Source organism: Ptychodera flava, chromosome 2, assembly GCF_041260155.1.
Source record: "Ptychodera flava strain L36383 chromosome 2, AS_Pfla_20210202, whole genome shotgun sequence".
In the NCBI taxonomy this organism is placed as follows: Eukaryota; Metazoa; Hemichordata; class Enteropneusta; family Ptychoderidae; genus Ptychodera; species Ptychodera flava.
This window is the reverse complement of record NC_091929.1, coordinates 25,009,271-25,026,807: the sequence shown is the minus strand read 5'-3', so window position 1 is coordinate 25,026,807 and position 17,537 is coordinate 25,009,271. Positions and strand designations below refer to the sequence as shown.

General features: G+C 39.7%; 1 protein-coding gene across 1 annotated transcript; it reads left to right on the top strand.

Moving 5' to 3' along the window:
- The first annotated feature begins 12,905 nt into the window (after positions 1–12,905).
- LOC139117627 (coiled-coil domain-containing protein 171-like) lies at positions 12,906–16,735 on the top strand. The gene is made up of 2 exons (XM_070680872.1): positions 12,906–12,963; positions 13,559–16,735. Exon 2 carries the CDS (start codon positions 13,871–13,873, stop codon positions 16,454–16,456), a length of 2,586 nt encoding a protein of 861 aa, XP_070536973.1. The 5' UTR covers positions 12,906–12,963; positions 13,559–13,870; the 3' UTR covers positions 16,457–16,735.
- Positions 16,736–17,537: the final 802 nt, after the last annotated feature.

The window sequence follows — 17,537 nt, the reverse complement described above, 5'->3', positions numbered from 1 at the left end:
ACAGTCTATTGATGTGCAATTCTTCAGGACCTGTGTCAGCATTTGAATGGGTATTGAACGGTAATATTTTACAGGTATCTCTTTTTGTGTTAAATGTATATTCCCCTCTAAAATTTGTTATAATATGTAGTCAACATTAAAATTCACAAATTTAAACGTAATATGTTACATGAAAATGTCAAGGACTTTAAAGTTCGTTGCAAAGGTAACATCACAAGCTCCGTTCTAAAAACGAAAAGACAATTCAAATAAACACGAATAGGCAAATCTTTGAGAAATGACCAGAAAATGATAACAAGGAGGCCATGAACAATTAAAATATCAAAAAATATCATAAAAATTATCATGTTCAATAATAATTGCTGGAACAAATACGACAATTTCGACCTTGCCATTGATGTAATTAACAATGTTTCTAACGATACAGTTTTAATTAGGTTGAACTTCGGCAGGGTCATAGATAAAGTCTCAAATATGGATTTTTTAACTGTGGTGGAACTTGTCGATATTATCGTCAATTTGCTTTAGATTCTTTATTTAAAGTGGTCGAGTAAAACAAATATCTGCTGCATGAAAGAGTTTCACATGTTAAAACATGGTAAATGTGCTTGTTTATCTCACAATAGGCATATATAAAGATACATTGCCTTCTTGACATTACTGGTTAGAGACTTCAAAAGTACAGTCACGTTCTCGTTCAATGCAGACACACAGTTCGAGTCACAGATACAAGGTGACTAATACTGATAGGACATCAGTTATAAGAATTGCGGACACAGGAGAAGAAGATATTGGTGAATATTCGTGTCAACTACATACCAGCTGTGATGTTATCCAAAGCGACAGCATTGGTCTTTCAATAAATGGTATCACACCCATATTTTATATTTATTGCTTCAGTACACCTTGCCATTGTTGTCATATTGCCCTATGAGGAAGCTACTATGAAGGAGTGGATCAGTTATCAGAATATTTGAAAGTCTCTTTGTGAATTGATAAGTTGCTATTGATGTTTATAAATCGTATTAGTTTACATTAGGATCGGATGTTATATAAATTGATAACTATAAAATATATAAATTGAACACGTCTTTGCGCTAATTTACTTGCTCACTCTTAACATTATTTAACCTTTGCAACCATGACTATTTTAGTTCGATCAGGCTGTTCGCAAAGTGTTATTGTGTAGGGGACAGTAGGGATGGAAGAACTCAGTTTATTGACGAGATTTCCCTGGGTTACATTTCAATCCATTTCTTTACTTTCAGAGGGCATGCAGAATACTACAATACATGCTGTAGTGTTGACAACTAATATACTATATGGTAATCCTGTGGAATTACAATGCAAAACTTCTGGTCATGTATCATTGAAGTGGAGGTTCAATCGAACTACGTTACAGGTAAATTGAAATGATGCATAGATTTAGGCTGCTTTAATTAAATGAAACACGGTATCATTTGATGCATTCATCGAACGGTATTAGAAAGAAAGTTACAGAGTTACAATGGTGTAGCAAACACACTGTCATTAGTGACATTGCATGTGATTTGCCCGTGCAGTTTCGGTATAACACTGATAAAACAAAAGAGGCAGCAGGGACCCCTATGTGAATGGAATAAATCGCAATAACATTAATAAGTGATGTAGCACTTAGCGTCTATTGAAATAAATGTAAAAGGTGATATCATCAATCGGCTGGTAGACCGTCAACCAATCTTGTACATAGCTACAAATAGTAAAATATATGAGAAATGAATCAGATCCTGGCACAAATTCTTATTTCAAGGTAGTGTACGAGACGTGCCTAGGACATCTAGCCGATATTCATTGCACATTCAAACGACTCTGTGTAAACGATTGCCATCCTATAATCCGGAAAAGTGAGCAAAGCAGTGCTTTATCCTAAAAGAGTGCACCGAATTAAACCAGTCATCTTCAGAAACAAGTAGACAAGTTTCATACAATTTAGCAATCAATAAAGTGCATTAAAAGTGTTTTTCTGAGGTGTGGCCAGGTATATTGAACGTTCCCAAGTGCTGATTGACTCATACTTTTCTGCTAACAGGATATCAAACGAATCATGGTAGCCTGACCCAACATGATAAAGTAAAGGGATAGTGTCAGAAAACAGAATGATACAGAGAATGGAGTATATGCAATTAACGTCACAAATGATAAAGACCAAGTGGAAAATAGAACAGATGAAAAACATGGATTTCATAAACTACTGTTATACTGCAGCGACACTTTTTCTAACCCCTAGTTTCGAGAATAGGGTTTAACAGGCCTTTACACAATGCATGTATTTGGGCCCTTTAAGGGATTCTCGCTCAATGGTACTTGCCGGCAAAGTTCTGCTACGGTTAATAGTCCAAGCAAAGCCATAGAATACTGTGATCGGTACATGTCTCTGCCATTTGACTTAGTTTCTTCAACAAGGTAAAAAGAGGCATCTTACTGCTAAGAGCTAGAACCTTCATGGTAAAAATAAATTTTTTGCTGTACACGGTGCAGCTACGGAATGTCTAGAATGCTACTCATTGCCAACAGGAAGGTTGTATGGTAATGGAGCACTGGAATTATCATTTCTGTGTAGATAGTCTCACAGTATTACTGAAGTAACACAAGAGTCTAGGCCTTCTCTGTGAAAAGTACGCAGCACACAGCTGCGAACTTTTAATTGACTTTCCCCTTCCATTCGATCTGCTGGGATCCGGTATTTGCTTTCAGCACATCGGACAGAGATGCTGAAGCATTATAAGCAGTTGCCTAGACTTACTGTCAGTCCTACTGCAGCGACATTTTGGCTGCTTTGTTTCAAGAAGTTCTGTTCTATGGGTTGGCTAAAGAAAGTTTGTACTATCGTCTTTGCTTTGCTCTCACAAACTCTGCTCCATCCTAAGATGGTCTCTCTCAACAACAAGTTGCGTTGTACACTGTATCGGACACACCCCTACATCGAGCTCTTTGTACTTTTTCCAGGGATTCTCCTAGGGTTACTACGCTTGTCTCTCCACTGTGTGCATTTCAGTCTCCTTGGGTTTCACAGCTCTGTTTACTCATTTATACTGCTTGCCACTTTTCAGTACTCATCTCCTATCAGCATTACTCAAAATCAGCATTACTCAAAACGTTCCTAAAGTGCATGTTGCCATGGGCACAGCTAGATGCTAATCAATGTCTCTCTGACTCGTCATTAGAGTTTCCCAGTCAGATTCTTTGTGCCACAAACAGTGTCCACCCTCCCCCTCAGTTCTCACCTACAAGTCAACTCATGTTTCCTAAGTTTTCTGCACATCATGGGAACTAAGACCACATTGCAAACATGGGAAACGAGATTTAGGCATGTTGTCAGCTTAGCAAAACTCATTTCAAAAATAATGTCCTCCAAAAATTCATCCAACCATATCTTCAGATGAAAGGACGTTGAATATTGGTAGCCCTGTTTGAAAGATGCATAACTAGGGGCTTCGGCAACTACAGCCGGCAAAGCATTCCTGAGATAAACAGTATTTGGGAGAAAGCTATATTGATAGATATCAGTTGCAACCTTAACACTGAGGCGACGGGTTCCCACAAGGCCGATCATCACTTTTCTGTGTTTGTCGGTCGGCAGCTGTCAGTTTGAGCGGTTATGGTCTGAACTACCCTGAGCTGACAAGTGATCTTTACTGTGTTGATGTATTCGAGGTTCGTACAGCCTAGGGAGCCGTATGTAAATGTCGAATACCATTTGCATAATAAAAAATATTTTTATTACGCATTTGAGAGATGACAGACCGGGGAAATCGACTGTTAGCTACTCAGATGCATTTTCGTTGCATAGCGACTCGCTCTCTGCCAAAACAGGAACTGCTCTAGCTGAGACTTTGTCTAGCAATCGTCCAATGAAATCATCGTTGTAACTCGATCTTTACCCAAAACGCAAATGTGTTAGACTCAATTATTCACTTCACACAACCATACACAAAAGTACATCATACTCACCGATAGTTTGCGAGTGAATGTTTTTTTATTTCCATGTCAACTGTGTAATAAAGGGTTGTAATACCGACAAATGTTCAGTCCGTGCATAGTCAAGTTCTGCGGTCCTCTGCAAACGGCATTCACACATTGTGCTCTCGCCAGCATGCTTGACTGTACCGTGGGTGACACACTGGTAACTGGCAAGTGAGGCAACAGTTGATTGTCTCATGAACACGATTGGGATGAGTTCCACTGGCCTACTATCCGTCCTGCACGTCGAAACATCACGCAACTATGTCTTCCATCCGGATTGCGACCCATTCGATGACCAACTCTTCCCACATTGGTAGGAATGAGACGTGGTGCCGTCAGACTAGTTGCTCTTGGGGAACGTTGACGTGATGAGAAATTACCGATCAGCTGTTTTGCTACTTGGGCGCGAAACATGAGCTGACGTCTGCATCTCATCCACTTTGACCCTATCCATGAACTGATGCCATGTTGTGGAAAGCGTTCATGAGTGCCTTGTTCAGCTCGTGGTAAAACACAGCTCTGTGCCACCGTGACGATGACAGACCTGGTGTGTAGTAAGCCAGCTGTTGATTGGTCAAGTCAACACCTCTGAAGTACTGATTGTACATTACAGCAACGTTCGGGCATAGTACTTCCGTTCGTTCAAAATCACCGGTTCTTTTATCTTTACATCGGTGCCTCACTAGCGCTCGATTCGGTCTCCGTGCAGAGACTGCCGTGCTCATAAATTTCACCATTTTTGTGTCTTTCCAGGCACATACTGTCATTGCACCGTCTTGAAATACCGAGAAACTACCACGTGGCCATCGCTCTTCGTCGTCAGCATCAGGCGGTACGACTTGTGGATCATAGTTTTGCGGCATTTTTTACTTCATCGGGTAAGCTAAGGTGTACATTCTGCAGGTTCCCGTGGCAGCAATATTATGCACGTAGAGATGGTCAAACAACGGGGCAGAAGTGTAATATGAGTCCATAATGACATGATGTCCTAACTCATAGTAGGGTCGAATCAGCCGGGAAACAACTTTCCCAGGTCTATTTCCCCTGAAAACTCAGGGGGTCATCTGCAGCATCGGGATCAAGCGGGTGATGACAGTTATCAGCGACAGGTTGATGGACTTCGTCGTTGAAAACGTAACCCATGGCGGACTCACTGAGAGTGTAAACTCTCATTCCATATTTGTGCGGTTTTGCTGGATTGTAGAGAACATTCTTTGTGCGGCCCCGGTAGGGGATGACTCCTTCGTCGATCGCTAGCTCGCACATTGGGCTCCGGGTGCATTCTGCTGTTTGCATTCACTCGATCAATGACATTTCGTACTTTCAACATTCTATCCCATTTCTCACTTATTTTTTGGGCTGTATACATGGCTGTGTTACGAGCACAGTAGGGCTGTGTGCTGTAGTATAAATATCGCATCAGTAGCTTGAAGCGATCACGGGAAAAAGTTCTCTGACGAAATTTATGACCGAAGCAAACATGGTCCAACCAATACAGCTGGATTTCAGGCTGCCAGCAAATTCCGAATAGCACCATCACTCACAATGAATGCTCTCATTTCGACAACTGTCGTCAGTGTCCAGACCGATCTTTGCCGTTCCCTTGCATTTGCCCTTCTCCTCTGTCTAGCATAACGATTACTGCATCGGATAATGAATCTTATCAGATCCTTGTCGAATATTTCCACAAAACATTCGACTTCTGAAGCATCATCTGACAGTGGGTTGATAAGCCCCGGCTCTGGACCAATGAACTCCGGTAAAAGATCGAAATTGCCAGTTCGTAGGTCTGTGTATGGTCTGTTCACGGCAATACTCGTTTCGTAGTATTCCTGTCTACGCTCTATTTCTTGTTGCATCTTGGTTTCTCACTGCCTGTAATATACAAGCTAGAGAAAGAGATGAGCTTTACGAACCCATGTTTGACGTCAGTGGCAACTGATACACTGTCTAAAGTTTCTAATGTTTGCATACAGTGTAAACACTTTGAGGTCATACGGACGGACACATGTTTCCCAGGCAGAGAACAGTAAACACCACCGATGACAAATAACATTCACTCGCACTGAAATATATGTACTTCATGATTCTATTCAAATAATAAATTCACGAAATGCATTTTTTTTCATATGTAAATAACGAACACCCAAGGTTGCTACACATTGAGGGATTTTCTCACTTTGCCCAATATTCATGGATCGTTCTCGAGAGAACAGATCGTCTGGTTATTGATAAAAAACAGATGTTCGCGCGATAATCCAGCTTCCGACTATTTCTCCTTGCAAGGAGAAATAGTCGGAAGCTGGATTATCAACAAGATTATTGATTATCTTATACAGCATAGCGAGCTTGCACTTTAGTTTTCTGGAGTGCAGTGATTCCCAATGTAACTCTTCCAGCATCGAATTAAAACTACTTTAATTTCTATACCTGTTTTTAACAAATCGGGCTGCCTTTGTTTAACCATCTCGATTTTGTTAGTGAGAGTTTTCATGTAGGGATTCCACAAAGATGAATAGTATTCCAACTTTGACCAAACCAGGGAAAAATAAGCCAATGTCTTGATAGCAGAGTTGGTAATTCATAGGTTTCTTTAAAACAACCGAGAGTACTATTGGCCTTTTTAACTATCTTGTCAATTTCTGTATTCCATGAAAAATTTGAGGCTAAGTCAACCCCTAAGTATTTTTACAAACGTTTCAGTCTTGAGATTGTAACATTTTAAATGATATTGGAACTCTCTTGGTGACCTTGATCGCATGATCCAAATTATGCTACATTTTTCCGGATTAAATGACATATCCCAAGTGTTTTCCCAGATCTGTATATGACAGTGGTCATTTTGCAGTACCCTACCATCTTGGTTGGATTTAACCTCTCTATACACAAAACAGTGATCAGCAAAGAGACACGTTTAGACTGAACACATTGAGGGAGATCATTGATTAACAGTAAAGACAGTATAGGACCAAATATACTGCCCTGAGGAACACCACTCACAACAGGTACTGTATCAGATGTTGTTCCATCCATGATTACTTTTGAGTTCTGTCAATCAAAAAGGAGCGTATCCATTTCAATGTGTTACCGCTAATGCTGTGAAACTTAAACTTACAAAGAAGTAATAAGTGAGGAGCCCTATCAAAAACCTTACTATTCTAAAGTCGGGGACAGCAAGGTCATGTTGTTTACCTCTGTCAAGAACGGCCTGCTGATAATTCATGGAATAAGGTGAAAAGTTGTGTTTCACAACTATGCTTCGCTCTGAAGCCATGCTGGCAATCAGTAAGTATTTGATATTGGTTTAAATGCCTCATGATATTGCTCACAATAATATGCTCCTAATTTTACTAAAGAGGCTTGTTAGTGAGACTGGTCTATAATACCAGCTGTGAACGTTCACTTTTTGAAGATGACAGAGACATTGCGTGTCTTCTGGTCCTTTGGAACGCACTCTGATATAGAGCATTTCTGGAATAAAAGTTTCAGAAATGGGGCGATTTCCGAATCTAGTTTTTTTCAGGACTTGAGCTGGCAGCAAGTCTGACCCTCATGCTTTGATGGTATTCAATTGCTTTAAAAGTTTACTGACGCCTTCTGTACTGATGGTAATTTCCGGCATTGCTGGATATGAATCTCCCCTTGGTAGGCATGGTTGTTTTATCTTCCTGAATGAAGACCGACCGGTACTGTTTATTAAGAATATTGGAGTTATCCAATGGATCAGAGAACATTTTACCATGATCCTTGAGTGGCGCTATGCCACTACTGTCCTTACGAATTGATCTCATAAATGTCCATTTTTTTGTTTCGTTTATAATGTTCATGCTGCTAGCTAATTTCAGGTCAATAACACTTTCAAGGTGTTTCCAATATGCTTGTCTTACAGCTTTTTGCGCATTTGCTTTCGCATCTTTGTACATCAATCTGTCTTTCGGTTTCCCTGTGATAATTTGTTTCAAGAACAATTATTTCTTTCCAAAATTTATATTAAACCGAACGGTTAATTACACAGTTTCCTAATTTTATTGCCTGAAATGAATTTTAAGGTATAAGTTTATCCATTGAAGAGCCAAGTTTATCTTTGAATAATAACCAATTAGTCGTCTACTGACATATATTTGTTATTTTTTTGACATGTTGATTCAAAATCAATCAGTTCTTGTTTTATTTTATCGTAATCAGCTTATTTGTAGTGGAAACAGTTTCTTGGTGCTTCCCTTGCCTTAATAGGGCTTCGGTTTGCTTCAATTATATTGTTTCATGGTCGGATATACCTGGAATTACTGTACATATATTAACTAGTGATTTGTTTATTTGTGAAAAAGAGATCAATGTATGCAGTACTGTCAGTTAATTATCCTAATTGGCTCCTCCACCACCTGATCTTTAACTTAACTCAACAGTTGATGGCATTGTCTACGATTTGTTGCATTAGATACAACACAGTTATCATTCCAGTGAATATCCGGTAAATAAAAATCTCGTACCTACATATAGATTAGCCCCACTGGGAATGCGAGACAGGTGTGACTGGAGTTGGTATAAATATCCAAAATCAAGTGATGAAGGTGGTCGATAACAGAAGCCGATAGCTAAATAATTTGTTCCAATAATACTGATCTTGCACAACACTAACTCGGTATGCCCATTAACTTAAAGTATTTCTGGTTCATCACTTTCAAATTTATAAGAAACGAGAATGAAAACCCCGCCGCCACGCCTGATCTATCTTTTCTTTAAATTTAAACTTAGGTGGAAAGACTTCTCAACTTAAAATACGATTATCAAGCCACGACTCCGTACCAATTACGATATCAGTCTCTAAAGATGTAATCATGCTTTCTAGAAAATATTTCTCATCACCAGATTTAACTGACCGACAATTTAAAACGAATATACGCATTGGCAAATCACTCCGCATAGGTGTTTTATGTGAGGTGTTGGAAATGATTTTTCCTTTTAGGTGATGATGTTGCTGTTGGAGAATTTAAACTGATTTCACTTTGTGTTTGGTTCTCATCTTTGAAAACCTCAAAAGAGTTGCTAGATTCAAACATGGTTGTATCAAATATCCTTGTAGAAAAATTGGTAAGGTAACTGCACACATTCCATGATATATTTGCAAGCGTTTTGAACACTCCATCTCTCATGCCTATATATTCTTGATGATACCAAACGTCACAAGAATCGCAACACAAAATTGGCTTTACCCAATTACATCGCCGATGACACACTCCCCAGAGGAAGTTGATTTGCTTGGGTCCTGGATTAGGTTCTGGTGTGTAAGAATTGGTTAGCATTATGCTACATAGATACAGATAAACAAGTTTGTTCCGGAAACTGTGACTCCATTACCATATTTCGGATCTAAACTACAGCGAACGCTCATCAACTGCGTCCAAACCATCGTGTTGGAATTTTGCTCATTATGTATCTGTTATTATCCGCGACATGACTACACGTAGGTTTAAATGTGGCCTTGGGAATGAATAAAGTGATAGCCACAACTATAGCAAAATACATGCCATTGTGTCTCAGAGAATGACTGCTTGAGGCCATGTTGTGTCATGTCATCGGTTGTTGGCTAAGGTAAAGCCAAGCAGGCTGCAGCCATGCAGACTGCGGACATGAACACCCGTAAAACTGGTCCAGAAGAGGAAATAAAAGACAAATAGAAAGCCACAACATTACTACAGCAAATCCGGCTAGAGATGTAAAACAGGGACAAACTTCCTACCAACAGACAGGAAAAAGGATAGAAAATGGTGACAAAACCAGGAGCTCCGGAAAACAGCTGTTGATCCTAACGCAATGACAGTAATAGTCAATTCATGAAGTGCTACCATCTTACTTGTCAGACATCGTAGCAGGTTTGTAGCCTGGCTATCCTTCCTGGATACTTGGGACTTCAGTCTCTTCGATATTCCCTTGAGCCGGGCAGGTGATGTTGACCATGTTGACTATCTGTAATCACTGTGGTATTCTTCTGTTCTGGCATTCCATAAAGCAAGACAGGCATTCAGTTTTGCAAAGGAAGACATGCGGCTATTGGCTTTCCACCTGGAAATACAGCCTGTCAATAGCCATAATCATAGCTCATATTATTTCCATACATATCTGCCAGATGTCTTTCATTCATTGACCCCTCCTAAGATTTTGTATAGGCTCCACTTTGCCTTGGCATAGAAAAAAACATGTTAAAGTGATTTCCTTCCAAAAGTGATTCCTCTCTGTTCGGTCCTTTGGAAAGTGCTTTCCAGTAAGTAGGGGATCCAAGCCATACCAATGCTGATTCTTTAACCTGTTTCCAAGATTCGAACATACATAGCCCCAATAACAAATAGTGGTGATCGTGCCTACAGAACATCTGCCAGGGAAACTTTAGCTAGGGCGATGACTTGTTGTTTTATTCCTCCCCTACTACAACCTTCCTAGGTGCTCTAGTTTCTCGTTTGGTCTGATGTTCTGCATTCGGTGTCTTATTAATGGTACCAGCTGGTGAAGTTCTGCTTGAGTAAATGGCTCATACATGTCAATAAAACACCGGAACTGGTGTATTTAAGGTGTCTGTTATGCAGTTTCTTTCACGATGATTAAATTCATAGGTATATAGTAATGTTTTACTGCTAAGCATATAACCTAGATGCTCGTACTTTGCCGGAATGTTACCACTACACTTAATGGCAAGGGATGCCAAGTATTGCCCAATTGAAGGTTTGTGCAGCTATGGAGCAATGGAAACATCTTTCCTTGGCAGACTGTTTCACAGTATTACGGCAGTTACATTGGAGTCTCACACACCTGTGGAGAAAGGAGGCAGAAGTTGAAATTTCATATGCTGCTGGACATATAGTATCTTTCCCTTATGGTGGGGTACTAGTAGTATGGCTGAGGTAATCAACTTGAATAACAGAAAACAAGAGCAGGTGTGACCTTTCTAGTCAATCAAAACTGGTTTTACATACGAAGAAACAGTAGTCAAACAACTAACAATATTTAATTATTATGATCGCCTTATCTTCACGTTAATATCCTACGTAATATAATCTCAATATTAATGCTGCGTGTTAACAAATGTCAGAAAGAGTTCTAAGTTGCCTACATATGCTGCAATGATTTTAAGGAATATCATTGGATATGTCTACAGACCACGTACGTGCTTATCTAAAGGAAAGTGCACTACTGGATGCCATAATTAAAACATAAATATTACAGTTATCAGACGGGTACATTATATGTAAGAAGATTATTGCACACCTAGAATCATTGCACTTCCCAGTTTAGCTTAAAAGTGCTAGCAAGCAAATATGTGAAAAAAATTGACAGGTCTATCGGTAGAGTCAACCGTTCACGGTTTGTAAAGACCGGCAACATCTTTGGAAGTTGAGAGTTGATAGGAAGGGGTCCCTGGTTGGTAGTCCCCAATCCATAACCGTCTGCCTGTTTCTCAGTAGCTGTTTGACAAAGGCTATTGTTATCTTTTTTTAATATCCATGATAGAGTGTGTGTCTGCAGGTTCTTTATAAACTCTTAGGCCACAGCTTATGTTGATGTCGCTGTTAGAAAAAATTGTAACAACGATAACCTTGGGTGTGAAACCACATTTGTAGGGTGGGCATTTAGCAGAGTGGTTGCGATTACAATGTCTTTGCCAGGTGACTGGATGCCATACATTATGAGTTCGAATATATCCTTTCTTCTTTGCATGCCAAATAAAGGTATTGTTGCAGAAGGAAGTGGCTAAGATGGTTATATGGATTATGTTCAACTAGAAATAGGATAGCTGCAATAATTGTAGCCCACGGGCCGTGGCCCGTCTTTTTGCGTGTTTGCTGCACCTCGCTGGCCCGTAAGGCTATAATTCCTTCCCATAGAAATGCGTCAATTTGCGAAGCAGATCTGCTGTGTACAGAACGGTTGCACAGTCGGCGAATATGCTCTTACCTCATGTAAAATTTATCATAATCTAGATTCCTGTCATAAGTGATGACATCTTTGCTAAGGAAATTGTCGACAGTGTATATTTTAGAAAAACAACAGTTAACGACCCTGAACGAAGTTTTCCTTCAAATCCGCTGCCATCTTGTAAGTTGCCTCCATCTCGCCAAATACGACCACGGACAGTAACAGCGAGACTACTGTCTATGATTAAACCGTCGTTTTCCAGTCGAAAATATACACTTTCGACCATTTCCTTACAGTTTATGACATCACTAATGATCACGCAAAACTATGGCGAAAATGTCCATGAGATAAGGAAAAATTCGCCGTCCATGTGACTGTTTCTGTCACAGCGTTCTGCTGCCCGAAATTTCCACGTTTTCCATAGGGTGGAATTGTAGCCCTATGAGCTGGCGCTACACAGTCTACATGACAGAAAACCCAGTGCAGAGCCCATAGGCTACAATTATTGCAGCTAGTAACAGGATTGTTATATTATATCATTTCTTTTAATATGAATGCTCCTAAATTGGTAGGGAGGCCAAAGCTAGGTAAATGCAAAAAATTGCATTGCTTAGTGATTTTAGCTCGAGAAAAAAATATCATAACATTCCTGAAGCCTATTCAAAATGCATACAGTTGAAGAAAAATAAAAAATGAGTTGCAAGAAAAAAATTCCAGTCATTTTGCGATAATAATTCGATTTTTACGGACAGAGGAATATGATAACTTTTGCTGCTAAAGTGCATCGCTACAGAGCGTGCAAGATGCAGCGCCCTCAAACTTTGCAGTTTCAAACAAAAGATCACAAAGTTCTGCCGATGGTGGCTACGTTAAATAAGTTTGTTTATAATGCACTTTTTGATTGGCTCGCTGTATGTCCAAGTCAAAATATCATCCAACCAAACTTCACGTACTGTATGGTACTTGCATTAGCTTTGTTGTGCCATGTGACTGTCATTCTAGCAGCACGAGAAAGTGTGCCGAGAGCCATACATAATAGCGACGTGTTTAAGCGTGAGTATAACATGCCTTACATTACAAATTGAAGCTTTGTCGCTCAACAGAATAAAGGTTGAGTATTTTTCTAACAGATCTGAAATTTTTATCGAAATTAAAAGAGAATTCGCCGTTTGCGGCCTTTTTTAAACACAACTGAGAGCCGAGTGTGCATGCGAGTACGCATCCAATATGGCGGCGTCTCATAAGACAAGTGCGGTTACATTACGTCGCCGCAGATGCGACATCGACGATGAAATATTTGATGCAGTAGTATCTTTCAATGTCATTATGAAAAGTTACAAGTATTAGAACTTTCGTATCGGCACTGAATTTTTGACAGAACGCTGAATATAATCGTGAACTGGAGTGGTACTACCTTGAGTACACGCAATGGCCAGTTTCACTGCATTTCAAACCCGTACATTTACAGTGTTAAAACTATCGAGCTGTGAAAACATGAATGAGAATCTGTCTGCCGAAAAAATACTCGCTCAAATCACAAACTAAAAAGACATTGGTGATGTTAAACATTCAAAATACATTTTGAAAATCGTATCATGTTATGTTCTCCGAGTAATTGGTGACATCACTGTTAAATCTTCACCAACAGAGCACAGACAAGGAATTCCAGTAGATTGGAATGGATGTATATGCATTTCTGCCTTGAATAGTTATGGCAAAAAATACCAGGGAGTAAAGCATCATACATCACTCCACCATCACTTGGACAAAGGTATTTCTCATTACAGAGAGACATATCTGTGAACCACAAGTTTCAGAAAAGGCATGTTTGCCTTTGTCAAATAGAGACTTCCTGTGCCTGTACTTGACATGGAAACGTTTGAACCACTTCCCTGATGTCTGTGTGTACATCAACAGTGAACCATGCAAGGATCAGAAATCCATTCTCCAAGCTTGGTGTATGTACTATGCCTGCATAGATAAGGGATTTGATGCCATTAGATCTAAAGCTGAAAGGTTGTTGAAAGAATATAAACGACTTGTATGCAACTTCAACTGTCGGGTTAATAGAAGCCACAGTCACACATCCTATCAAGCCCTGCACAACTTTTTATCATCAACACTAGTATGGCCTAGTGTGACAGACTGCAAGGAAATGTGTGGGCCATCAAAACAGAGTTCTCATTTCCTATGCGATCATGGTAAAGTTTACAGTTCACCAGTTGTAAGTCCCATTTCAAAAATACCAGGGAGATACCTTCCATCACCACAGCCATTGTGTGCAGAAACTCCTCCTCCATATATGTCAAGCTTACCACCTTCATATGAAGAGGCAATGAAAGAACCACTTCAACCAGCCACAAGGAAATCAAATAGGCAAATGCCTTCTAGTATGTTCTCAATAATTGAACAGAAGGAGACTGAAGTAAGGCAGTGGCGGAAAAGATATTTAACACTACGGAAGAGTATTAATGTACGTACTAAAGATGCATTGACAGATAAAATGAATGCACAGGAGAGAGTAAAGGAAACAAAAAATGCAATGAAAGAATTGCAAGAAAATACTTTGAGACGGATGGAGGATTGTGTAGCAAAAGCAGACTTGCAGATACAAGCAGCAAGACTTGAAGCTCAACAAGAAGTGATTCAAGAAAAAAGAAAGACAGAAGCTATTTTGAGTGAAGTAAACAGGCAAACAAAGCAAAAAATACAAGATCTTGAGAAAAGATTTCAAGACGAAAAACAAACCACTGTTGAAAAGTGTATACAGAAAGAGCGTGAATTTGAAGGGACTGTGCTAACACTGAAAGCAGCTGTACAGGTTGAACAGGAAAATGTTGCCAGATGGAAGATGACAGCAGAAGAGATGATGGATGTAGCTAATGAAAAAGAAATGCAGCTGAAGAAGGTTGAAAACAGAACGAAGAAAATAGAAGTGGTGCAGAAAAGGAGACGTTCATTAGAGCTGAAAGTGCAGCGAAGAGAAAAAAACATTGTGAGTTTAAAGGCGAAACTTAAATCAGCTGAAGAAAATATTGAAAAGGATAGAGAAGTAAATAAAGTCTTTTATGAAGGAATAATCAATGAACTGAAACAACAAATGAAGGACAAGGACCATAATGAGGAAGTTCTGAAGAAACAGATCAATCAGTTGATGACACTTGAAACAAAGACAAAAAGTGGCCTGTACAAGACTGAAATTCGAATGGTCTACTACCACCTTCTTACATTGGGAGTGTCTGCTAATTTCATTGAACCTGTTATAAGAACAGTGCTTGAGAACTTGAGTCCAATAGACATGAAGACAACGCCGCTACCAAAACGTAGTACTGCACAGCGTATGAAAGTTGAAGCCGGATGTTTGGCTACAGTGAGAGGCCTTGTCGAATGGAGTCGTCGGCAAGACAAATGTGTCGGGTACCAAACTGACAAAAGTCCGAAGTCACAGCTTGAGTGGTTGTCACACAAAATAGTCTTGTCACCAAATGAGGAGGAGACGTCAACTGGACAACGGACTGTATTTTCTCTTGGTCTGACCCCAGTGGCATCGGGAAGAGCAGAAGACACCTTAGACAACCTCAGAGAGCATTTGTCAGAATTATCTCGTGTGGCCAAAGAGTATGGAATCACAAATCCAGATGAAATATATGATGTGTCCAACATATCAACAAAGATGTCAGATAGAGCCAGTACTGAGATGAAACTGACCAAATTACTTATTGACACCAAGAGAAAAAGTATCAAAGACTGGGATGAACTGTCAGAGGTTGAAAAGATAAAGAAATCACATGTATATGCTTTCACTTGTGCAGCCCACAAATTACACAACACAGCAGAAGCTATGGCAAATGCTACAGTAAAGTACTTATGGACAGAAAATAACAACAACAATGACAATAGAGCCAGAAGATATCTGAGTGGGGGAAAGCGGCACATATATGAGTGTGACAAACTTCTATGTATGGAATCTAAGAAGGAATATGCAAAAGGCAAGGATTTTAAATCATTTTGCTTGGCAAGTGATATAGACTCAGCTGCTGATTTGTTCCAGCCAATAGTTGGATCAAGGTACCTAGTTTATTTTCACAACGCAATACCCACTTACTGTGGAGCTGACCTTGTCAGAATGTTTCTTTTGGATGTGCGAGACGTTAAGGGTGCCTGGAACAAACTGGAAAGTAGTGTTTATGAAGGATATCTTGACAGAAAAATCCTTGCAGAGGAACGCACATACGGAATTTTATACTATGAGGTGTTGTTGCCACTCTTGGCAAAATGTAAAGGAGCAAAGAGTCCACTTGAAATGAATAAACACTATGCATATGCAATACAGAAACTACATCATTGGTCAGAGAATGCTGATGGCCTATTCAGCGGAACAGAGACTTTATATGAAGAGTCTGTTAACCCCAAACTTGACAGCTACATCATGAAAGTAAGGGAAAGTCATGAAACTGATGATCTTGTGAAAGATCTTCTGAAAGTGTGCTGCAAGGTGGTATGGAGAAATACAGCAACATGCCAAAGAACACCTTCCTGGTGGTGAATTCTGGGAGCCAAGTGATGCCCAAGTAGCTGCTGCTCAGCGTGTCACAGGTGCCACAAACGACGAATGTGAAAGTGACTTTGGTCAACTCTCTCAGCAATACCATATTGCACCATCTAGCAATCCTCTCACTCTATCCAGCATGGTACGTGCAAAGCGTGACCATGCATCAACTTGGCTTTTAAGTCAAGCAACGGATGTGCAAAACAAAACCATATCAGTTGTGTTAAGGAAATGAAGTATCTTCAAAAGAAAGTTGGAACAAAAGATTGTCAACTGAAAAAAATACATGATGAAAAAGAAGTGTTTAATTCTGCAAAGCGACAGAGGATTACTGAAGTTTGGCAAGGAAGACCGCCATTAGAAATACTAATGTCCGGAAATTGAGATCTGGAAAGCTTGTTACAAAAACAAGCAGAATAGACAAACTAAATAACAAAGAAACCAGTGAACAAATACAGCTGTGGGTGACAATTAAAGATATGCACTGCAATGGAAATTTTACTGCTCTGACCGGCAGAAGCAAGATACAAGACAAAAGGTCAATCTTGCGCAAGCTCATTGCTGACAACAGAGAGATATCATGCAATTTGCAACTGATTATAAGTGAGGGAAACACTGACGCCAATGATGTACCCAGTTCCTCTGATGATGACATGGACACACCGCTTGCAATGCACGTACCCTTGCAACCCTCTGTCAGACAAGTGACAATAACAATGGAACCAGTGTCTGTGATAATGATGTTGACGATGACACTGATGATGATATGCATGTACCCCTTAACTCATTGTGTAGGGTCAAAGCAAATGCATCAGACAAAAAAAATCATAATGATGCTGATATTATTGTTGACGATGATGATAATGATGACACTGATGATGATATGCATGTACCGCTTGACATGCTGTGTAAGGTCAATGCAAACATGTCAAACAAAAACACTCATGACGATGATAATGATGACACTGATGATGATATGCATGTACCGCTTGAAATGCTGTGTAAGGTCAATGCAAACATGTCAAACAAAAACACTCATGACGATGATAATGATGACACTGATGATGATATGCATGTA

What these genes read in the sequence shown, in the direction of transcription:
- LOC139117627 (XM_070680872.1), top strand. Translation starts at nt 13,871, where the DNA reads ATGTACTATGCCTGCATAGATAAGGGATTTGATGCCATTAGATCTAAA.